General features: G+C 34.7%; 2 protein-coding genes and 1 pseudogene across 2 annotated transcripts; all 3 read left to right on the forward strand.

Moving 5' to 3' along the window:
• Positions 1–7,503: 7,503 nt before the first annotated feature.
• LOC132192292 (IQ domain-containing protein IQM3-like) lies at positions 7,504–11,215 on the forward strand. The gene is made up of 9 exons (XM_059607578.1): positions 7,504–8,039; positions 8,123–8,237; positions 8,413–8,478; positions 8,605–8,693; positions 9,003–9,090; positions 9,261–9,407; positions 9,517–9,609; positions 10,045–10,146; positions 10,457–11,215. Exons 1-9 carry the CDS (start codon positions 7,594–7,596, stop codon positions 10,973–10,975), a joined length of 1,665 nt encoding a protein of 554 aa, XP_059463561.1. The 5' UTR covers positions 7,504–7,593; the 3' UTR covers positions 10,976–11,215.
• Positions 11,216–12,259: 1,044 nt separating this feature from the next.
• Positions 12,260–17,410, forward strand: LOC132191679 (IQ domain-containing protein IQM3-like; annotated as a pseudogene).
• Positions 17,411–19,951: 2,541 nt separating this feature from the next.
• LOC132191680 (IQ domain-containing protein IQM3-like) lies at positions 19,952–23,510 on the forward strand. The gene is made up of 9 exons (XM_059606773.1): positions 19,952–20,046; positions 20,175–20,289; positions 20,456–20,521; positions 21,229–21,317; positions 22,182–22,269; positions 22,405–22,551; positions 22,681–22,773; positions 22,904–23,005; positions 23,472–23,510. Exons 1-9 carry the CDS (start codon positions 19,952–19,954, stop codon positions 23,508–23,510), a joined length of 834 nt encoding a protein of 277 aa, XP_059462756.1.
• Positions 23,511–25,004: the final 1,494 nt, after the last annotated feature.

Below are 25,004 nucleotides of genomic sequence, written 5' to 3' on the forward strand. Positions count from 1 at the left end.
TAGAATAATTCCAATCAATTGTTAATTTTTTGTTAATAATAATAATTAATTGACATTAACGTATCAATAAAATAAGAGTGTAATTTTTAACCTTATTTAAATTAAAAGAAAATATTCACACGTGGAACGGTGAAAGTGAACCACTTGGTCAAGACAATAATTTAACAAAGAACAAGTAAGAAGGTTTGACTAGTAGGCGTGCCTTAAGAGTCATACGGTCTTAGATAAACATGGAAAGGCTTGAATGCATGGAGCTAAGTCACATTGCTTTGCTGACTTACCATGGGTCAACTTTGAGATTCTTTTTGTGTCTTAAAAAATTATTATTCGGTCAAAATAAATATTAATGGTAATTTTAAAAATAACATTATTTTTTAACCAATATAAGATGAACTTCTAGTATTACTCCAACTTTAAAGCCCAAACGTGACCGTAAGAATGCAGCTATGAGACGTGACAACATCTTTATCATGTAGTAATAAAATAATTCATTTGAAATGGAGATGATTCCATTCTCAAAAATAAATTGGTCTCAATAATTATCAGTCTTGATATATAATCCTTTAACGAAGATCTTCTCAATTTCAAGTGATAATTGATTTTCATTTAAAATGCTAAAGAACGTAACAATATATATACCGCGTGGCGTTATATAGACTATTTTATCTATAAAATATAATCTATATAGTGAAATAGATCTTCTCAATTATGAAATATAATCTATTTATACTCCATGATCTTATCGTTAATTGACTTAAAAGCCTAGAGAATGCTGTAAAAGAAAAGCACACAAAAACAGAAAGTAATGACTAGGACTGCCACCATAGCGCCATTGAAATACGACCACACGTGACACGACCATAGCTTTTGCCACTGATTAAAGAAAAGGTATTGTGCAAGATAATTGTCTGCATTAGACAACCACATATTCTCCCAACATTAATCAATTTATAACTTCCTTGAAAACCATAATCCAACCTATTATTCAAGGTGATAAAGAATAGAGAAACGACAACATAAACACCCGACGAATTTCCTTTTTTCTTTTTCTTTTTTTAATTGCATAAGAAAAAAAAGGTTACAAGGAAGTAATTTCATTGGTTTGGAATCAGTGGCCCCAAGCATTATTGATGTAGGGACACTCAGTATATATACCGTTGATATTAGCAGGAGTATGATTGAGAAGATACCCAATTGCTAAAAGACAAATACTAGAAATTCTGATTTTTGGTATCAAAATCTTTGTTTGTTAATGCTTTTAAGAATTTTTTTTTAAAAAAATAATATTACGATGTAATTTAAAGATAAAAATGATTTTAAATATTTTATGTTTTAAATTGTTTTGTTAATATTTTTATTTTGAAAATAAATAAATAAAATGGTTATCAGATGTAATACTTATATTTTCGTACGAATTCTAAGGAAAAGTAAATTATATTTCATTGGAGGACCAAAACTCATATAATTGATTAACTTCTTTTGTTTAACCGTGCATGGGATGCCCTTTCCTGTGTATTTTTGTTTTAAAAATAGAAAACAAAACTAAGAACATATATAGGAAAACAGAAAACAAATGTTATTAAACAAAGCGAAGCTTGTTTTTCTTCCTATTTATTTTCTTTCTCACTTTTATTTTTTGTTTTTAAAACAAAAATAAAACTACCGCTCCATTGACAATCTATTCATCAAACTATCAATTACGACAATGTATCCCACCCCCCAAACAACCAAAACAATGATAATGTACCCCCAATGCTAACAAAATGATGAAATTACCCTTATAAAATTTTCAATAAGACAAAAATACCCTTACAAATTTGAAAAAAAAAAAATTAAATTTTAGTATTTTTATTTTTATTTTAGTAAGGGTAATTTCGTCATTTTTTTAAAATCCGGGGTACATTGTCATTGTTTAGGTAGTTTTGGGGGGTAAATTGTCGCAATTGATAGTTTGAGGGATATATTGTCATTTGAGTGGCAATTTGAGGGATTAAGTAGAATTTACCCAAAATATTAATAAATAACTCAAAATAAAAAAAATAAAAAATGCTTACAAAACTTTTTTTTTTTTTTTTTTTTAATTTTATATATAAAAAAAAAAAAAAAACAAAGACCAACCTTCACTAACTAATGGACTCATGGTGTTTTTTCATGTTTTTTTTGATATGTCCGCACAAGAGAATGAGAGATATTCGAATTAGTGACATTCGCTTCATTAGGTATAATCTCAACGGATTTAACTACCTCTTATAATTTGTGTTTTTTCTTGTTGAATGCGTCATCAATGTCGCCAAGTGTGATTGAATGATGTTGATGTATATCCACGTAGGAAAACCATAATTTGGAATGCGGATGTTTGTTTAATCCAAATGTTGCAGGTAGCATCTCCTAAGTGGCTGGGAAAGGATTCGTACCCAACACGGAAAAACACCATTTCGGTGGGAAGCATGAAAGACTAAAATGTGATCCAACTTTCGCTCCAAATTATGACTGTTCTACAAAATGGCTTTAAAATGTGATCTTCAATGCCAAACACCCCTTTGTAGATAAATTGCAAATAGAAGACACCTATTAGTTGAAAATGAAAGTATAAATTGGTCTAACATTAGTTAGAGATCGTTTGGCTATCTAGTTTTACAGGTTAAAAAATGTGTTTATAAACAAAATCGGGAAATTAATGTATTTTGTTTCTGAGTGTGTTTTCAGATTGTAGGTGAAAGTGCGTTTTTAAAAACGCACAATTTTTAAAGGTCGAGATCTTAAATGTTAAAACGTAATTTTACCAAACACTTAATTGTGTTTTTAAAAATCGTGTTATTCAGGGCCGGCCCAATTGCTAGGCGAGTTAGGCCGGCGCCTAGAGCCCCGATTTCATAAGCCCCAAATTTTTTTTTTCTAAGGCCCCCCCCCCCCCCCCAAAAAAAAATAGCATAAATATTTAAGACCCTCAACATGCTTAAAAAAAATATTATTACTTGTATATAATATTAAGGCCCTCAACATGCTCTTTTGAGGCCTTTAACGTGCTTTATATATATATATATATATATATATATATATATATGTTATTTGTTTATAATAATGAGACCATCAACATGCTTTCTTAAGGCACTCAATATGCTTTCTTAAGGCCCTTAACATGCTTTAAAAAAATAATTTTATTTTTTTTATAATATTGAGGCCTTCAGCATGGTTTCGCTGCACAACGACCACAACTCACAAGGCCTACAACATGCTTCCCTGGCTCTACAGTAAAAAATAGAACAATAAAACCACAATTTAGTTTTATTGTTCTATTTTTTTATATATATAAATCGTGTTTGTTTAATTTTTTAATATTTTTAATCAAATATTTCTATCAAAAAATATGTATATGGATATGAAAAACTAAATTAAAAAAAAAAAGAAAAAAAAAAAAGTAGAAAAGCTGATTAAATCTCAAAGAGGAGCTCTAAATAAATTTGTTATTAGCAATAAACAAAATATAGAGGATAATTTATGTGAAAAACTTGTAAATGAACAAGAAATTCATCAAAAAAAGTTAGAAGATAATGAAAATACTATTGATATATCTAAGTCTATTGGTACAAATATTTGAATACTATCTAACTCTATCCCTTTCCTCATTTGAATAGGAAAAAAAAAAAAAAAACTCTATTGTTACAAATATTTATGACCCAGGCTAATAGAAAAATATTAATGAAAATTAAGGGATTTATTAGTAGAAAAGGGGTCCAATAAGATAGTAATGTAGATTTTCCTAGAGATGAGAACTCTAAGCATTTTTTTAGTACATATTATATACGAAAATTATCAAATGGGGAGAAGCATAATAGAAAATGACTAGTTTATTCAAACGATTTAGATAGAGTATTTTGGGGAGAATAATGATTTTTAAATAAAAATATAATAATAATAATATTAAAATAAATATTATTTAATTAATATTTAAATATTTTAAAAAATAAAGCTCCATTTAAAAGTTTCGCCTAAGGCCCTAAAAACCATTGGGCTGCCCTGATGTTATTATTAACCACATTTTGAAATCGCTAAACCAAGCAAACCCTTAGTTAGATGAGGATAACCTATTTCATGGTTTAGATTAAATTTCATAAATCTAATGGTGTATATATTGTCACATCATTAAAGAATAAAAAAATAAAAAATAAGATGGATCCTCCAACTAAACTACAATAATATATAAATGTTATTTACAAAACACTATACAAACAATTTTATATCTTCTTATTTAATTTGTAAATTAAATCACAAATGTGGTGATTTTATCTTCAATAAATTATCAACATGATTTGAACAAAGTTAACAATAAATTAAGTTGGAGTAATGCTACATACTCATATCTTATCTCACTCCTATATCACTACACTAAGTGTCCATCAGCCATTGGATAAACCTCTATTAAAAAAAAAAAAAAAAATCAATGGTAGATGGCACTACCACATTACCCTAATCTTATGAGAGTGTGATGAAAGATGAGTAGTTAAAATTACACAATAAAAAAGTAATGCTACGCATATAACTATTTTTTAACTTTTGACATTGTCAATGCTTGAACGGAGCAAAAAATTGTAAGCAATTAATTCATTTTAACAAACTTCAATCACATATTAATGGGTGTCAAATGTTGCAGCAAAATTATGGTTCTATTAGAGATATACTCTCAACAACACAACTCATGTATACGAAGATAATTCAAAAATCAAAGACTCAAAATATATCTCGTGATCAAACGACAAATACATGTTAAGGTAAGGTGACAAATAAAGATTAAGAGATTTTATAGTTTCCAACATTTTTCTAAATTAAGTAGTTATTCACAAGCTTTGTGCAGAATGTAATATATATATTTTAATTACTCGTATAACTTCTATCTTAATTACTCGTATATCTTCATTGTAGATGCATCTATAAAAGGACAAGAAGAAAAACCAAATTTGCTCAAGGACAAAAGTTTATAGGTTGGTCTTTTAAAACTTCAAAATGCCAGCATGACCAAAGCACAAAGAGCCAAAATGATCACCGGTGAAGTGTTACATCCAACAGTAAAAAGACTTTGGATATTAAAAATTAAAAGACTTGATTACGAAGGATGTGGCCCATGTGAGATAAATTACATCGTACATTTTCTTAATTATTATTATTATTATTTTTTCTTTAAACAGATGATAGACTTTTTTTAATTTTTAATTATTATATTTAGTGTCTCTAAATAAAATTTATTGACAATTTACAAATATAATAGATAAGTGTGTATCATTTATACAATCATCTTTACAATAAATAGGCAGAATTTGCTCATCATAGACCACATTACAATCATCTTTACTTAAACGAGTTTATTTTTTAACGCAATTCGAGGGCACATTAGTTTATTATTCTATTTTCTTTCTAGTTTCATCGTAAACTAATTTCTTGCATAATTATTTCGTGGTCTCTTGCATCATTGCATGGAAAGACAGACGCACGGTGACTCTGAAAGTTTCCACGCGCTCGAGAGTGGACCAGGTCATGCATGCAGAATTCCAGGTCAGCATTTTTTGTAATAAAAAAAATCAAAGGTCAGCTTCCAGCCTTCAATTCCAATGCTTTTAGCAGCAGCAAGATGATCCTCCTCAACTTGAACACTCATGTTCCATTCCTTTTCCGCAGCTTCCTCACATTTTGTCTAATTTATTTTAGGCCACTAGTTTGGCCTTCGGATTGTCACGTAACCTTATACTTTGTTTGGAATTGTGTTCAAAAATAGATTTTTTGTGTTCAGAAATCAGAATGTTCAATTGAAATCAACCCCATATGATCTTTTTACATTTTGTCATATTTTTTTCTATATTATCTTATAAATTAAAGAAAAATATAAAAAAGCCCCTTAAACTACCACATGTTTTCGATTTAGCCCCCAAATATTTCAAAAGTGATAAAGTAGCTCCTCAAACTACCAAATTATTGTATTTTGGCCACTCCGTTAGTCAAAACCGTCAGTTTGGACGGAAATTCAAAACAACGTCGTTTTGTTGAGGGGCTACTTTATCACTTTCTGAACATTATGGGGCTAAAATGAAAACGGTTGGTAGTTTGGGGGGCTTTTTTATATTTTTCCCTAATTTTTTTTTCATTAAAGGGCATTGTAGTAACTTACCCATAACAAAACGACGTCGTTTTATAATTTCCGTCCAAATTGACGGTTTTGACTAACGGAGTGGCCAAAATGCAATAGTTTGGTAGTTTGGGGGGCAACTTTATCATTTTTAGAACATTAGAGGGCTAAATCGAAAATGACTGGTAGTTTGAAGGGCTTTTTTATATTTTTTTCTATAAATTAACTATAAAATTTGTAGACTTATATAAATTTTATATAAATTAATAATAAGTCTTACAAATTTAATAGTTGATTTATTAAATTTATAAAAAAAGTTGGACAAATTATTGAGAATAAACATTTCTCATTTTATTATAAATTTTCATTAAATATTAAGCTATGTATATCAGCTCATGATGAAGGTTGTAGACTAATGACGAGGCAATGACAGGGTGAGAATATCGCACCCCTGACATCATCTTTGCCACCAGACTAGACAATGGGGGCTAGTAATTAAATTATCTCAGATAGCCAATTCAATCCTGACAATCCACATCCAAAACTTTTATTTCCATCACTGATTATTTTTACGCATCAAATCACTACTAAATCAAGCCAAACTCTTTTCTTAAATCTTCAATTATTAATTTTGAATTTAGGATCTGTTTATTTTAAAGTAAAATGTTTTTTATTGAGCATTTGGATAATATGAAAAATTAGAGACGACGGACAATGGCCGGCAACCTTCAATTGCAGCGAAAAACACGTGGCACCGGCTAGCGGTGAAAAGAAGATTTTAGCAAGCTCCAATAGCCGATTGCAACGTGTAGCGCCGAATTTTGGCGATTGACACAATTTCTTATGACCAATGGTGGATTAAAGTGGTAGGTGGCAATAAATTCTAACTAACTTTGATGGCAATGAAAAATGAATTAGGAGAGATTGTGTGCAAGAAGAATAGCCTCAAATTTAAAAAAAAAATGATTTGTAAATTTTTTAAAAATAAATTATTTTATAAAAATTAAATAAGATTTTTACTATAAATTGAAAATATTTACGATTTAACAGAAAAAAAAGGGACCATGGCAAAGGGACCGTAGAAATAAATATTTTCTGATATATCATATATCATTTAAATCTTTATCACGAGTATCATATTCTAAACATTGATAAAAAAAAAAAAAAAAAAAATCTCATTATATTAATTTAAAGTCAATTATTGGGACAGAGAATGAACAGTAAGTCTTCTCAAAAAAAAAAAAAAAAAAAAAGAATTAACAGTATGTGCTGGGGACTCAACTCCGGAGACCGACGAATTAAAAAAAAAAATCAAGAGACCGACGACACTTCTTCCCAGGAAAAAAAAAAAAAATTAAGAAATTGACAGGTAAGTTTCCCGGTAAAGCCAATATATAGTAGAGACTGCATTGAAGTTTGAGACTCACTCAGTGTCTGAGTCTCTCACGCGCAGAGTCCTCCATTTGACCCAGTCGAGAATGGAGGTTCATCCTCAGACCATCTCAACCTTCGAGCTCCAGTCAAAGCCTACCCCATTTCCTTCTTACCCTCTCGACGAACTGGACATCTCCTCCTCCTCAGACCTCGTTTCCCACGACGCCTTCCGGAGCCCCGACACGCCCGAATCACCCTCCATGGGCACTCAGAAACCAGACGGGTCGGACTCTCAGAACGCCATCGTCGAACCTCCGCCGCCGAAAGACGGTGCTCATAAATGCGATGGCTACGGTGGATACGACGACGAGCCGCTGAAGACCGACATGAAATCAACGCTGCCGGTGGACCCCACCGGGAAGCCGTGTGATGCGAAAGCGCCGGTGGGGGCGTGGTCGGATAGAGCGGCGGTGAAGGTGCAGAAGGTGTACCGGAGTTATCGAACCCGGCGCAGGTTAGCGGACTCCGCGGTTGTCGCCGAAGAGCTCTGGTGGGTGCATCATATCTATGTGCTATTTTTTAAAAAAAATTCTTTTTTGTCTTTCTATTTATTTATCGAAATTAATCGTGTAGGTGGCAAGCTATAGACTATGCTAGGCTGAACCACAGTACGATCTCTTTCTTCAATTTCTCAAAGCCCGAGAGTGTGGCTTCCAAGTGGAGTCGTGTTTGCTTGAATGCTTCTAAGGTGTTTGTATTTTTCTTTTCTTTGAAGTTTTCTTCTTGAATCTCAGAAAAGAACGAGTTCTAGTTGATAGTACGTCGGTACTTGTCGTATGCTTGGTTGTAGTTTGGAAAATGACGATTTGGGTCTGATTGAAGTGAGGTAAAAAGTCGTATAAATTTGGAGTTTTTTTGGGCAGGTGGGCAAGGGTTTGTCCAAAGACGCCAAAGCACAACAATTGGCTTTTCAGCATTGGATTGAAGCTGTAATTACCTTCTTACTTTTAACTTGATGAAATGAGCAATTTTTACTGATAAATTTGGATTTTTTTGTTAAAGTTTTACTGATATTTATTTGTATTTGTTTTTGTTAATGCTATTGATTCTATTAGATTGATCCCCGGCATCGATATGGGCATAGCTTGCATGTATACTACGAAGAGTGGTGCAAAGCGGATGCTGGACAGCCATTTTTCTATTGGTAAGCAAAGATTTTGCTCCCAAAAAAAGGTTTCTTTCAGAAAAAAGTTATTGTTCTTAGTTCATGGTATTGGCTCTATTTAAATTTTCTCGAGAATATTTGTAATGTGATGATAATACTCTTGTTTCAATAAAATTGTTTGAGAAAAGAATGTTGGGTAAAACGAATAGAAGAGAAAGTGTATCAATGGGTAATTAATTTTTGCTTCTTTGACTTGTTAATACAGTTTCCATATTGCAAGAAGTGTGTGTTATGCTAGGCATAAAGACAATTTGTTGTGCAGAGTTTTATTGTTATGACTTTCTGCAGGTTGGATGTAGGAGACGGGAAAGACCTTGATCTCCAACACTGCCCAAGACCAAAGCTGCGACAACAAAGCATCAAGTATCTTGGCCCTGTATGTATTTGAACGAATAAGATTCAATTCAATTATCAACTGAAATTAAGTGTTGATTGCAGTGCAATTTGTTACACAATAGATGAAATTTTCAAGGATCTATGAGTTTTTGCCAAGCTGACATTCCTTTTTTCTCCCCCTCCCTCCCCATATACTTGTTCTGTATTTAGCAAGAGAGGGAAAATTATGAATATGAAGTTGTCGAAGGGAAAATATTTCACAAACAAACCGCAGATCCCCTTGATACAATCAGAGGGTCAGAAGGGGTGAAGTGGATATTCGTAATGAGTACCTCCAAGAAACTCTATGCTGGTCGGGTAAGAGAAAAAAAGAAGCTGAAGATCAATTTGTTTTTGAAAAGTTCCTCATATTTCTGGTCTTCTGATATTATTCCTGAACAAGTAATATATTGTTAACTCCTTGCAGAAAAAGAAAGGAGTGTTCCATCATTCGAGCTTCTTGGCTGGAGGAGCCACAGTAGCTGCTGGAAGGCTAGTGGCAGAGCAGGGAATTCTTAAGGTACAGTTCATAGGGATTTATACATGGAAAAGTTTAAGGCACTGGCATGAGGACTGGTTTTCACAACAAAAACTCTGAACAGATTTAAATTAGTAATGTTGTCTATGGGATACCCATGGTTGACCATTTTTAGAGTTTATTCATGGATCTATCTTCATTGATAGTGTCAATTTTTGTATCTTTTGAACCATTGCCATGACATTAAGAATTTTTTTTACCAAAGTACTCTTATTTGTTTTTTATTCCTGATGGGGGTAACTTATTCATGAATACTGCATTGTAGGTGTCCATTCCTTCCTTTCCCACACTTTCTCTGTTTGGTTATTAAGTACTTTTCTACACACACACACATACAAGAGCATGTTGGCGATGCCAAATCAAATTATTTATAATGTTCTTATATTGCATCTTCTCATTGTTTGCTCTGATTTTCAGTCCATCTCTCCATATAGTGGACATTATCGGCCAACAGATGACAGGCTTGACAGCATTTTATCCCTACTCAAGGAAAACGGAGTGAACCTTAATGAAGTTAAGGTAATTTTTCTGTCTGACTACATTGTGCCTATATCGTGCATTACAAAAAGCTTGATGGCTACTTGGCAAAGCAGAGTTTGGATAGTGGAAAATAATTCAGGCTACCCCTAGAAAGTTGATTGGTTCAAACTCCCTAGTGGAGAACACGTGAGCTTTTCAACTATCTAGGAGTTGTTTATTTTGTCAAACACTCTGGTCGGATGTGTCCTTGAACCTCATGTTACATACTGTCAGATGGGTTTTATATTTTCAAGTTAAAATGCCATCTCCTGCAATTGCCTGACAAAATGTTTTGCATCCTTGTTTTCAGATATACAAAGCGAATGAAGATTCTGATAGCTATGATGATAACAAACTGAATGGAGGTGGGGCTTCAGTTGAAGTTTTGACAAACTCAGAAACTCAGAAACTTGAAAGTCCAGATAAAGAGGAGAAAACACCATCCTCAGAATCAACTGAAGTCCCTCAAACTGAAGCCAAAAACAATTACCAAAGGACTTTATCAGGTGGTCTCCAGAGCCCGAGAGCTGAGGTGCCTAAGAGTGCAATATTGCTACGAATCAATTCCAAGAAGGCATTAAAATCTTACCAATTAGGGAATCAGCTGTCACTCAAGTGGTCAACTGGAGCTGGACCAAGAATTGGTTGTGTTGCTGACTACCCTGTGGAGGTGAGAGTACAGGCCTTGGAGATGACTAACCTGTCTCCAAGATTTCCACCCACACCATCATCCTTCAGAAGAATGGCTGGTCTTGCATCACCAACCGCATCACCCACAACTCACCCTGGATCGGATATCAACAAGGGTGATGGGACTCATCATGACTGAATTCACATATCACCAAGTTTATGCTTTCTCCTAATAGAAATGCTTTACTGAATGTACATATTTGCTATGTTCTTTATGTCACCTCAAACACCTTTTAGAATGGTCAGACCATTATCTTGTTTCCATAATTGGCTCCTTCTCTGTTTTGCCCACTACATTGAAAAGTCAAATTGGCTCAGGTCAACAATTTGAGGCAAATATTTTCCACAATAGAAGCTGTATGTGTTCTGTTGTCTTCAACTGCTACTACCTTATTCTAGAGTCTGTTGCCCCTGGAATAATTGTGCCCTTCTCAAGCAATTGAGAGAAGGTTTTGATAGGGGGGTGGGGTGTGGGGGGCCCTTTCTCTTGCAAGTGTCGGTCAGGTTGTAATTTGGGCAAGTGACTGCAGTCAATTCTCTTTTTTTTTTTTTTTTTTTTTTAAAAAGTATAGAGTAAAGGAGTTGCTAACTACCATTTTATCTTTTAAGAGGTGATCAACAACTCCTACGAGCCCTCAATAGGTAGTGTGACCCACTTTTGGCATGACTGACTACTCTAATCACACATTTGGGTAGCGTACACCCACTTGAGGTCAAAATGTGGTTTGGCTACCCATTTAACTTCTACTGATTTTTTTTTTTATTTTTATTTTTTAGTATCTTATTGCTAACATGGCTCAAGCGCAAAGGACCTTAAATCATTCTCGGAGCTACAATATCCAAGGGATTCCCATATTGACTTCGTACATTGTGTATAGATATCAAACAAATTGAGCAAAAATGATGATAATGATTTTGTTTAATATTCTTTGAAATAAAATTCACTTAAGGTATAAAGATCGAGTGGGATTAAATTGCTTGTTATATATCCTAATAGCCCAATAGGATGTCTGAAGGACTTGGCAGAGCGACATGTTCTTGAAACTGAAAATCATTCCAACCCAAAAACCAATCCAATCCATTAATCAATCCTAACTTAACCCATTATATTTAAGTTTGGCTAGGATTCCTTTGTTTTTTTCCTACTCAATACAACTCATGATTTATGTGTATGGTCGTGTATGGGGTTTGGGTTGAAATAATTTGTAATTGGTGGATCCTTGGCCCAGGCTCAATCATCTAAGAGCCCTTTGGGTAGGGCCAATTCGACTTGCTTCCACCACACAAGTCCTTCTCCTTCTCTCCCCCTCCTTTGCCACCTCAGAAACAATTTCTTTAATTTCTTGGATGAGGAACTGGTAAGTGAGGGCGGGTGAGGGAAGAGCGTGGGATATTCGGTTGCAAAGGATGTGCCAGTAGGAAAATGACACGTGGTAAGCAGTTAGAAGATATTATGCTATAAAGAAAGAGCTACAGGAAAGAAAGTGTATTATTTGTTTATGACATGATTATCAAGTTTTTTTTTTTAATAGTGTCTTATTTGAGAAGATGAAAGAAATGAAGGAGAGAGGCTTGGCCGAATCCCATATAATGTACAGTACCCCCCGGCCAGTGTAAAATGAGAGAAGAATTGGCTGGAATATATATATAGATTCATTGTATTAAGTGGTATAAATAGGATTACAAGATTATCTACAATTAACGTAGATAATAATTTACAAACTCAAACTAGGAGAGATCAACTCTGGCGTGATAGTCGTAGTAGTTTGGGATATTGGTCTTCAATCCTATCACGTGTACAAGGATGAGATATTGTATTAGATAAGTGTGAGGAGTTTTTTTTCTTTCTTTCTAATCTGATAAGTGTGAGGAGTTTGAAACAAAGTTGATCTCCTAGTTTGAATGATCTTCACACGGGAGATAAGGCATCTGGATCACTTACTCTAACACCCAGTCCCGGCCACCTCCCCCACCCAAAAGTAGAAAGTCTCTCCCATGAAAAGTTGCTTTTCCTATGACTTATTTAATTAGGATTAATAATAGGTAAATCACTTAATTAACTAAAATTTATGTTAAATTGAATTCATGAGATTTTTATAGCCTATTGTCCTCTCTCTCTCTCTCTCTCTCTCTCTATATATATATATATATATATGCTGGAAAAAATCCTCTCCATTTCCTCTGTATGTATGTCATGTGTGATGAATTAAAACATTAAATTATGCCCATCATTAGGTATGAAACTATGTCATGAATTATTCCATTAATTATGAAATTAATTATCGCTTATTATCTAGGATCCCCTAAATCTTGACTGTCCATTATATCTTAAAGGTTTTGATCTAATTTTCACTAAGCTCATTAGGTCCAATGACAACGGTTGATCTAATTCTCATAAAACTTATACTAAAATGTAAGAGCATTACACTTAATTAACAGTTTAACACGTTACCCAATATAATATACATATCGCTGACATTACCAATTTTTTTTTAAAAAAGGTTAAAATCTTGTCTTTATATATATATATATATATATATATATATATATTGACATGTCCACACAAGGGAAGAGGGATGAGAGATTCGAATTAATGATCTTCACTTTATGAGGCGTAGTACATAACCGATTGAGCTACTCCTAGGAAAATATTGTCTTTAAATATACTAAAATGTTTTTATTTTATTTTATTTTTTTAAAAAAATTTCTTTAGGTATTTATTTGTTTCCTTTCTTTTTTAATGCTAATTTTCCTCTTTGTCGTCCCACATGTGTAATTGTGTTCTTTGGCGCGTAAAACTTCCAGATTATCTCGCAACTGTAACCTGGAAATTTCGACGCGAGTTCCCGGCAAACCCATATTTACTACTATTTAGTACTCCAACTCCATGGAACTCCAAAACGCACAGGTTCATTGGCCCTCCATTTGACTGAGTCTTTAAATGGTGGTTGAGACGACTCAGACCATCTCAACCTTGGAGCTCCAGTCTAAGCCTCCTCCATTCTCTTCTTGCTCTCTCCACGAAATGGTCATGTCGTCCTTCTGGAACCCCGACACACCCGAACCACCTTCCACTGGAACTCCAAAACCCGACGGATCGGGCTCTAAAAACGGCGTCATCGAACCCCCGGCGGCGGTAAACGGTGCTCGAAAATGCGACGGCTACCGGCTACGGACCAATGAGCGTGACCGTAGAAGTAGAAGGATACGACGAGTCGCTGGAGACCGACGTGGACTTAAAGGTTCCGGTGGGTCCCACCGCGAAGTCGTGTGAGACCGCGTGTCTGGAGAAATCGGCGATCAACGTGCAGAAGGTGTACCGGAGTTATCGAACCCGGCGTAGGTTAGCGGACTCCGCGATTGACGCCGAAGAGCTCTGGTGCGTGCTGCGTGCTGCGTGCAAGACATCTGTGTGCTTGTTCTTTCTATTTACTTAATTTGGAAATGAAGAGATTAATTGTGTAGGTGGCAAGCTATACACTATGCGAGATTGACCCGCAGCACGATTTCTTTCTTCAATTTCTCGGAGCCCGAAAGTTTGGCTTCCAAGTGGAGTCGTGTCAGCTTTAATGCTTCCAAGGTATTTGTCTGTTTGTTTGTATGTCGGTCTTTCTCAATTTTTTCACTTAGATTTTTCCTGAAAGATTTTTTCTTTTTTTCTTTTTATTTTGGGCAGGTGGGCAAGGGTTTGACCGATGACGCCACAGCACAACAGCTGGCTGCTGAGCACTGGACTGAAGCTGTAATTGCCTGGTTACTCTTTTTTTTTCTTCCTATGATTGCATTAAACATAAAAGAACAATATACAAGGAGGGAAAAATACCCTAACAACCAACCCCAAGCAGTCTAAGCAATGCTTTAAAAAAACTACATGTTATATTTTTAACAATGTTAACGTCACATTTCAAATCAGTCATTATATATATTTTTTCTTTAAATTTAACAAAGATTAATCTAAGGGATAGTTGAAATTGTCATGTTAGCCTCATTAGATGAATGTTAGATATAATTATATATAGTATATAGTTTCTCAAAAAACATTAAAAAAAAAAGGTACACTAGCAGTTTCTTAGGCAGCTTGAAGATTGCGCTTCATGAAAGAACTCCTATTGTGGCAACAATAAAACTTTATAGCCTTAGTAAGAAGAGAATGCTAGACACATTCTCATTCCAAAGTTCAATGACGAATTGTAATTTTTACTGTCACGTTAAGGAGTGTATATTTGAGAGTGTAAGAATGAGAATGTGTGTAGCATTTCTCTAATAAGAAATATTGCGTTGATTGGCTAGACCAAATTTGCCTTTGATGCCCAGTGAAGGAGGTGTTATACTGTCAGATTTGGATTTGGATTTGATCATCTCCATATGCAAAAAGGGGCGTCAACAATGGAGAGACAGAGGAAGCCTTCCTCTTGTCGCTTATAAATTATAAAATGACAGATTTTATATGATAAATTGATTTTTTTTTTTCGTAAGGTTTTACTGTATTTAATTTGTGTTAATGTTATTAATTCTGTTAGATTGATCCACGGCATCGATATGAACACAACTTGCATATGTACTATGAAGAGTGGTGCAAAGCGGATACTAGTCAGCTATTTTTCTTCTGGTAAGCAAATATGTTGCTCCAGAAAAAAGTTGATGGTATTGGCTATATTGGCACTCTGATAGTTTGGAATTTTTAAGTGACTTATTATTCAAACTGAGCATAATTCTTCTGTGGGAAATGCTCTGTCAAAATGTATGAATGGGTAGTTAGCTTTTGCTGCTTGGTGATTGATTGAAACAGTTTAATTTTGCATATATAAAGGCAATTCGCTCTGCAAAGTTTTGTAATTACCACTTTCTGCAGGTTGAATGTAGGAGATGGAAAAGACCTTGATCTCAAACAATGCCCAAGATTAAAGCTGCAACAACAATGCATCAAGTATCTTGGACCTGTATGTATTGATTGCATAATAGATTTAATAGTTAAGGATCTATGAGTTTTCACCACCCTGACAGTCTATTTTTCTCCCCCTCCCTCCTCCCCTTTATACTTTTCCTGGAATTAGCAAGAGAGGAAGCATTATGAATACGAAATTGTCCAAGGGGAAATAATTCATAAACAAAGCAGAGATCCCCTTGATACTATCAGAGGGTCAGAAGGGACCATGTGGATATTTGTTTGGAGCACCTCCAAGAAAATCTATGCTGGTCTGGTAAGAGGATCAAAAAGCTGAAGATTAATTGCTTTCTGACAAGTTCCTCATATTTCCAGTCTTTTGATATGACTAATATATTGTTAACTCCTTTCAGAAAAAGAAAGGAGTGTTCCATCATTCTAGCTTCTTGGCTGGAGGAGCTACATTAGCTGCTGGAAGGCTTGTGGTAGAGCATGGAATTCTTAAGGTACAGTTCATAGGGATTTATACATGGGGGCTGATTTTCACAACAAAAACTCTGAACAAATTTAAATTAGTATTTTGTATCTTTTGAACCACTGCAAATGATGTGCAGAAATTCTTGACCAAGTACTCTTATTTGTTCTTTACTCCTGAAGGGCTAAGTACCCTCCCACACACACACACACACAGTCACACACGCACACAGGAGCAACATCTTAATCTTGGCAATGTCAAATCATATTATGGCATATATTGCATCTGCTCAGTTTTTGGTCTAATTTTGCAGTCCATCTCTCGGCAAAGTGGACATTATAAGCCAACGGATAACAGGCTTGACAGCTTTTTATCCTTTCTCAAGGAAAATGGGGTGAACATTGATGAAGTTGAGGTAATTGTTTTGTCTGACCATATTATGTCTAAATTTTGTCCTCATAAAATGCTTGATGGTTACTTGGTAAAGGGAATCTGGATAGTGAAAAAGAAAAAAACAATCCATAATCCCTAAATCTCTCAGGCCAGGAGTTGTTTTTTGTCAAACACTATGGTCAGATGTATCCTTGAACTTTCAGGTTACTTGGGCTGTCAATGGATTTGTATCCTTTCTGCCTCACAATATGTTTTGCATCTTCGTTTTCAGATAAAGCTGGACGAAGATTCTGATGACAACAACCCGAATGGAGGTGGCGCTTCAGTTGAAGTTTTTGCAAATTCAGAAACTAACGAACTTGAAATTCCAGATAAAAAGAGAAAAACCCCATCCTCAGAATCAACTGAAACCAAAAACAAATACCAAAGGACTTTATCAGATGGCCTTCATAGCCCGATAGCTGAGGTGCCCAAGGGTGCAATATTGCAACGAATCAATTCCAAGAAGGCAGTAAAATCTTATCAATTAGGGCGTCAACTGTCACTCAAGTGGTCAACTGGAGCTGGACCAAGAATTGCTTGTGTTGCTGACTACCCTGTAGAGGTGAGAGTACGGGCATTGGAGGTAGTCAACCACTCAACCCATCTCCAAGAGTTTCGCCCACGTCATCATCCTACACACCAATGGCTGCTGGTATTGCATCGCCAATCACATCACCAACTCACCCTGTCCCGGATATCTGTAATGGCGATGGGACCATTAATGGTGACTGAATTCATTTATCACCACGTTTATGCTTCCTTCCTAGGATCTATAAGGATGATTTACTAATTAAATGTACATATGTCACCGCAATTCTCAAACCCCTTTTGGAATGGACACACCATTATCTGCTTTCCATCCAATCTTGTTTCCATAATCGGCCAATTCTATGTTTTGCCCATTATATCCAAAAGTCAAATTGGCATAGCTCAACAATTTGTGGCAAATATTTCTACTTACGTGTCCTGTCATAGGGCGAAACTAGACATTTGTGTTTGGAATGGCAAAATTCTAAAAAAAAAATAATTTGGAGGGTCAAAAATTAAATTTTATAGGAATTTATAATTATTTTTTATTTTTTATTTTTTTGAAGACCACCCCCAAGGCCCAATGTGGTTCCGCCCCTACTGTCATATTGACCATATTATGGAGTTTGATGGAATCTGGATTCCCCCACCGTTTTCTTCCTAAAGTGGTCCAGAGTGGAGGGGTATGGGTAATACCAATTAACAAGGGTTGTGGAGGAGTTTCCTACCTGCGTACGGCTCTCTTGCCCAAGGAGGTTCTCTGCTCAACTAGGCCTTGTTCTCGAGCAAGAGAGCTCCCTCTCACATACTTCTACCCAAAAAAAACAGACACGGTTAATAATAGTGTTAAAGCAAATTTCGGACGGTCGAGCCAACAACGAAGCTCCTCTTGCAAAATAAGGAAAATGTCTTAAAAAAGCCCGCCAATCCTGGAGGACCAGAGGCACTGACTTCGGCCAGTACTGGGGCTTGGTCCTTGCCGGTTCTTGGCCCCCTGGTACGTACATCTTTAAAACTTCTTGAGGCTTTTTTAGTATTTGGGCCCCTGGTATGTAATATGGTCCTCCAAACAGGATTCTCAAGTAATGTACGTTTTCTAGGAGCCATATATTTCCAAGGGTTTCCCTCTAGCGCTTCTCCACACGTGAATCATATTGCTTGGTCCATTTTATTTCGCATCTTTGACTTCTTAGATCGTGTATTCGAGCATATCGAGTAATTACGCATAAAATGATGATGATGATGATTTTGCTTAATATTCTTTAATATCAAGGTAAAGAATTTTGTGGGATATATGTTTCTTTTATCGTTTGAAAAAATATAAAATATGAGCATAAGAGTATTTTGAAAAAAATAGAGAAGGTGAAAGACTAGATCGTGCAATGAGATATATCTATATCGTTCGCAATACATGCATTTTATTGCACTGTTTATGTTCATTGTGATATAATACGGAAAGAAAGAAAGAAAATTATCCCATAAAGAAGGGGTGAGAAATCCAACCAAAAAATTGACTGATCCATTTTCTTGTTTAGTCAATCATAACATGTTTCGTAAAATCCTATATACCATATTTTTTTTTATCTTATTATACTAATGTGACAAGGTGAAATAGCCCTTCAATTTAGCCTTATTAAGAAAAAAGAAAAAACCATAAAGGATACTATAAAAGTAAAATAATGATGTGGTTCATACGTCCCCAAAGGGTAGTTGATTTAGCTCAATCGGCTATAGACTACGCTTAATGAAGCAAATGTAACTAGTTCGAATTTTCCACTCCCTTCTCTTAGTTGTGTGGACATGTCAAAAAAAAAAAAAAAAAAAAAAAAAGTAAAGTGATTCATATATATATATATATATATATATATATCATTTATTTTACTCTAGTATTTAAGACTGATGCTTGAGAGCCACGAGTTCCACTACGAAAGTGTCTTGGTCACTTCCGCAAGGGCTAGGATGTGCTTCTTTGTACGACCAGAACACGAAGGCGACTTTGAAGGAGGAAGTCTATATATGCCTCTTCAAAAGTCTCCTTTTAATCCATTTTTTTTTCGGAATTGCATTCATTCGATCTCCATTTAAATTGGATAAGCTTTTAAATATAAACGTGCCACTCCAAATAAGTTTAGTCTTAGACAACATGAGTTGACCACATTATATAACATTATATTAATAATAGGATTAAGTTTTTCTTTAAACTAGCCTGGATTTGAGAAATTTCCTTTCACCTCTTTGTCCATATTAATATATTATAAAACTGATTATAACCATCTTTCTTCTCCGTTCCAGCTGAAAATTGTTTTGGAAACATGTATTAAGTTGTTTTCATATTTTCGTTTTTTTTATTTTTTGAATGTTTTCGTTTACAAAACTGTTTGCCAAACATGCATGAACGTTATAAAAACACATTTTTCAGTTGTGGAAACAAAAACTGTTTCCAAACAGGCTTATAATTTTAAGGCGTGGTTATTTAAAATGTAAGAAAAAAGGTGCATGTTTGAAAAACGGAACGTGGATGCTTTAACATTCCTTGTGTATCATCATCATCAACCCACTTGTGCTCTTGCAGCAAAACTTCCACAAATAGGTAGAAAGTGGAGCACGTGAAAAATTATGAAAGGAAATGAGAAAGTAATAATAATAATAAATAAATAAAATAAATAAAAATATGCCTATAAATTTGATAGGTACGTAGACTTGCCACAAGCAAAATCCCCAGACCGAAACTCCAAAAAAGCATGCACCAAGTTGAAGAACTCCCTCATCTCAGCGCTCTCTCAACGACAAAAATGGACCATAATCAGGCTGCTGTGAAGTTGCAGAACATGTACAGGAGTTTTCGCCAGCGGCGCATGTTAGCGGACACCATTATAATGGAGCTCTGGTAATATTGTATTTCTTGAAATCTCTTTTATATATAAGTTTCTCTTTCTTTTTTTGTTTATTTGTTTCTGTGGATGCATGTTAATTATTAACTGAAAAAAAAAATTAAAAAAAATGGTGAATTTGAAGGGGGCACGCGATAGACTTTGCTCGACTGAATATCAGCACGACTTTCTTCTTCCAGTGCGTGAATGAGAAATGTTCCAATACTCGGTGGACTCGTATTGGCTTTAATGCTTCTCTGGTTTGTCAACTCTCTTGGAATTTCTATTAATTATTTTCCTTTTGCCATGAAAAAGAACAAGATGTATATATATAGCTTCGTTGGTTTTCACTGCTTAAAACAAAAAAAAACATGAGGAACCTAATTGAAGTTTTTGTCTCCGTGGAAAATTGAACTCTTTGGGCAGGTGGGCAGAGGCTTGTCTGAAAATGAAGAAGCACAAATATTGGCTTTTGAGCATTGGATTGAAGCTGTACTAGTTTCTTCTCTAAACCTTGCCGACTTCAATTCATTTGGTTAATTCGAATTTATGCTAATTTTGGATCTAATTTCTACTAATTTGTTGCACGGATAGCTGGATTTGTTGTCTGAATTACTAGCAATCTGAGCAACAAATATAAAAAAAGTCTCTTATAGAGCCCATCTAGCCGAATATCATGTGGACTCAAGCAAACTCTTATCTCTCACATTTTTTAGGGTTCGTTTGGGATTGCGTTTTAAAAAAAATAATTTACGTTTTTAAACCAAATCGCAATTTTGGAGTGTTTGGGAATGTGATTTTAAAAACACAAATTTTAAAATCGTGAAAAAATTAGTGATTTATATAAGCTGACTAAGGGGTGCTTATTTGAAAAAATGCGAATTTAAACAAAAATCACGATTTCGCTTAAAATAATATTTGGTGCAATATTTACCTATTTGGCCATGAAACCACAATTATATGCTAATGTTATATATCCAAACACACAATTGATAAAAAAAGTACTTTTTAACATGTTTTATCAAACGCCTATGCGATTTTAAAAAGTAACAATTTCAAAAACTCAATTTTTAAAATCGCACTCCCAAATAGGCCCTTATTTGAATTACTAATAATCTGAAAAACAAAATTGCGAAAATATCTATTTGGTGATTTTGACGTGTCATCAAATATACTAATCATTGCGTTTTGAACCATAGATTGATCCACGGCATCGTTATGGGCATCACTTACGAATGTACTACAACCAGTGGTGTAGTTCTAATGCTGGCCAGCCCTTTTTTTATTGGTAAGAAAATTCTACTGAAAGGAAAGATGGAGGTACCTGATTCCTTACTTAAATGGTTTGAGCTGTAATTATGTCGATCTAATGGGGGATTGAACAATAGTGGTTCATCATCACTTTTAATAGTTGCACAAATTCGGTTGGTGTAATTGGTTCTGCTTCATTAGTTTTAGGTCAAAGTGGCAATTGATCAAATCACAAAAGATTAATTAATTACCATGCTTGACTACACTTAATGCCATAGATCAAATCAATCAACAATGTTGGGCGCAAGCATTTTATTAGGACTCTTATTTCTTGTAATTAGAAATCCCTCATTTTATTATAGTTTTTTTTCTTTTTTAAGTAGGGGTTAGCTTGTTTGTTCAATTTATAAAGTTTTGCCTCAGAGCTCCTCTCACTTTTTTCTTGCCATTTTTTTTTTTTTATTTATTTTTTCTGTGGGCAGAGAATAATAAAAAATCCAAATATACATTTTAATAATTAATGGACCCATGCCATATATGACAAATAATATCAAAGTAAGAAATTAACTTTCTTAGAAATGTTTAATAGACAAAAGAGATGAATCGGGATTGGAGGCAATTTGTTGCCCAAATTGACCTGTCCACGAGAGAGGGTCACAATGGAGCTCACTTGCTCAAATAGGTGGGTTTTATTGGGGCCCTCTCTCAATTGACTACTCAAATTATAGTCATTTCGAATAGATTAACGATTGCCATTTAATAGAAAAGAACAAAAAAAAAGGGAAGAAATGATCTCTAGAAAATATTTGGGGTAATTAATTAATTGTTGCTAGTTGTTGTTTAATTACAGCCTGCGGAACAGTAAGGATTGGGTCAGTTATTGTTTAATTTTCCTCTGCAGGTTGGATCTAGGAGCTGGGAAAGAGATAGATCTCACAGAATGCCCAAGATCTATTCTTCAAGAACGACGCGTTAAGTATCTTGGGCCTGTATGTGATTTCATAAATCAGATTTAATTAATACGTTAATTAATCATTAAACTGAGTATTGAGTTTCTACATATATATGCATTAATTATTATGTTCATGATGTAAGTGTTGATTGCTTAATTTTTGTGAAATTAGCTGGAGAGGAACCAATATGAATACATCGTTTCAAAGGGGAAATTTATTCACAAACGAAGTGGACATGACCTCCATACAATCCAAGGATCACAGGCAGCCAAGTGGATATTCGTATTCAGCACCTCCGGGAGACTCTATGTCGGAAAGGTTTTTTCTTTATTTTTTTTCTCCTCCAAGTTCATCATATTTCTATGTTCATCATAGATTTCTAACAAAGTAGACTTTTAAAAGTGTAAAATCGCAATTTAGTTTTTAAAATTATAATGTTGTTTGCAGAAAGAGAAAGGGAGGTTCCATCATTCGAGCTTCTTAGCCGGAGGAGCCACCATAGCTGCCGGAAGCCTAGTGGCAGAGCATGGAATTCTCAAGGTACGGTTCATGGAGACTCATACATGGGAAACTTGTTCGGAAATTAAGGATATGGAAAAATAAAAATAAAAATTAATATTCTAATTAATTCTATTGTGCTTTTCTCATGTGGTTTGCTTTGATGTTTCAGTCCATCACTCGATGTAGTGGACACTACCGGCCAAGAGACGACAGCCTAAAGCGCTTTTTATCCGTTCTCGGAGAATACGGAGTGAACCTTAACGGTGTTCAGGTAACTAACTGTTCCTACTCCCCACATTATCTTGTACTTGTGTGTCGGAAAATTGAATAATCTATAGGGTTGGTGAGAAGTGACAATTTTCTTAGGATTATACCATAATCTAATTTATTTTATTAAAAGAGTTAGATTTTTTAATTCTAATATGTTAATTTCGTGTTATATTTGTGTTGAGTTTATGAGTGATGTTAAAAATTGTCAATCATAACTTATTTATTTAATTACACGGATCAGACCCTTCAACCATAATCCACCAATTTTATGTTGGGTTTTATGTCGAGTCTGCAGATCGTGTCAAAAAGTATTAGCCCAATATGAAATTAGGCTTTATAAATTACTATAAAAAAGCTTCCATTGCCAATCACATGAATTTAATCTTTTCTGTTCACATATAACTTGTTTGCGGTCTGGTTCTTCACCTGTAATTGTTTGACGGTATGGTTTCATCACTCGTTTTCAGATAGAACCAGCACAAGGTTGCAGCTGTATTAATGCCTGATCGAGCAATGGCCTGCACTGTCTGAGGAGTATGGTGGTGGCGATCGATAAAGGTTGAGATGTGAGGGAATGATTCTCAGAGTTTTGTGTTAACTGTTATGGTACATTTGACTAATGACATTTACTAGTTAATAAATTATTTTTCGATCCAAACCACTTAATAGATTCTCTTGTGTTTAATCTCCCCGCAATCATCTTGCCTTTCCTATTTTGTTCAACGTCGTGCTTTGGCTGTGTATGGTACAGTACTTATAAGTGTTGAATTTCAGAAAAATAATAATGAATATATTTAAATGGACTAAAACTCATTAATTTAAGCATGTGCTCGAGTCACGTAGCTTGGGCACGTGGGGTTCAAGTGTCTTTTCTCATATATATATATATATATATATATATATGAAGTTGTACATTGTGTGAATTAAAATAACGGAAAAATGAAAAATTAATCCTTGTGGTTTGTCTGATTTACAATTAAGTCTTTGTTGTATTAAAATAAACTCAAAAGTTTTCGAAGTATGTCAAAAAAATAATTTAGTCCCTATAGTCAAATTCTGTCAACCAATTTAACAGATTCCGTTAGTATGACATTGACTTTAATATGACAAGTATCACAATTTTATTGGTTATAACGTTTCATGTTATTATAATCTGTTAAGTCAGTAAACAGAATTTGACCGTAGGGACTAAATTATTTTTTTGACATATTTTAAGATCTTTGAGTTTATTTTGATATTATAAGGTGTTAATTATAAATCAAATAAATTATAAGGACCGAATTTACATTTTCCCCTTAAAATAAAGATTTCTTATAAGTGAGGTGTCCGAATTATGGGAAACCAAATTGTAATTTGCTTTGGGAGGGGGAATTAAACAAGTTTGACTGTTGCCAAATGTCAAATACTGAACAGGTGGCCGGACACGTCTACAAATGCAATGAAGGGTGACAGACGTATGATGGGTAACAGAAGGGTGTTTTGTATGGATTTTGTATTTTCTGTAATCGCGATTTTCTGCACTACTTAGCTACTACAAAGTACAAACGCTACCCCTACCAGTATATATAGGTTTACAGATCATCTGGCCGGCCAGGGCCGGCGGAATACATTTTGAGAATATTTAACACCATAAGTAGTGAGGTATATTTTTTTATATTTAAATATTAATTAAATAATATTTATATATATATATATTTTTTTTTTCTAATTAAAAGAGGGGGGAGGGGCGACCAGTGTAGATTTCCCCCCTGGGCGTGACCATAGGGGCCCCCCCTCGCCATGGAATGTCCGGTTTGAGCCATAGCTACTGCCTAAGCGGCGAGCCCGTCACCACAGCCCCACAAAGGTGCGAGTTGGTAAAGCCCAGAATTGAGCACGCACTACTACCGCAAGCGGGTTCGAACTCGTGCCCCTGGAGGGGGGGGTTTACCCGGCTACTTTACCATCTCGACTACCACCTTGGTGGTATAATATTTATATTTTAATATAGTAAAGATGTT

Source organism: Corylus avellana, chromosome ca9 (assembly GCF_901000735.1).
Source record: "Corylus avellana chromosome ca9, CavTom2PMs-1.0".
NCBI classification, from domain to species: Eukaryota; Viridiplantae; Streptophyta; class Magnoliopsida; order Fagales; family Betulaceae; genus Corylus; species Corylus avellana.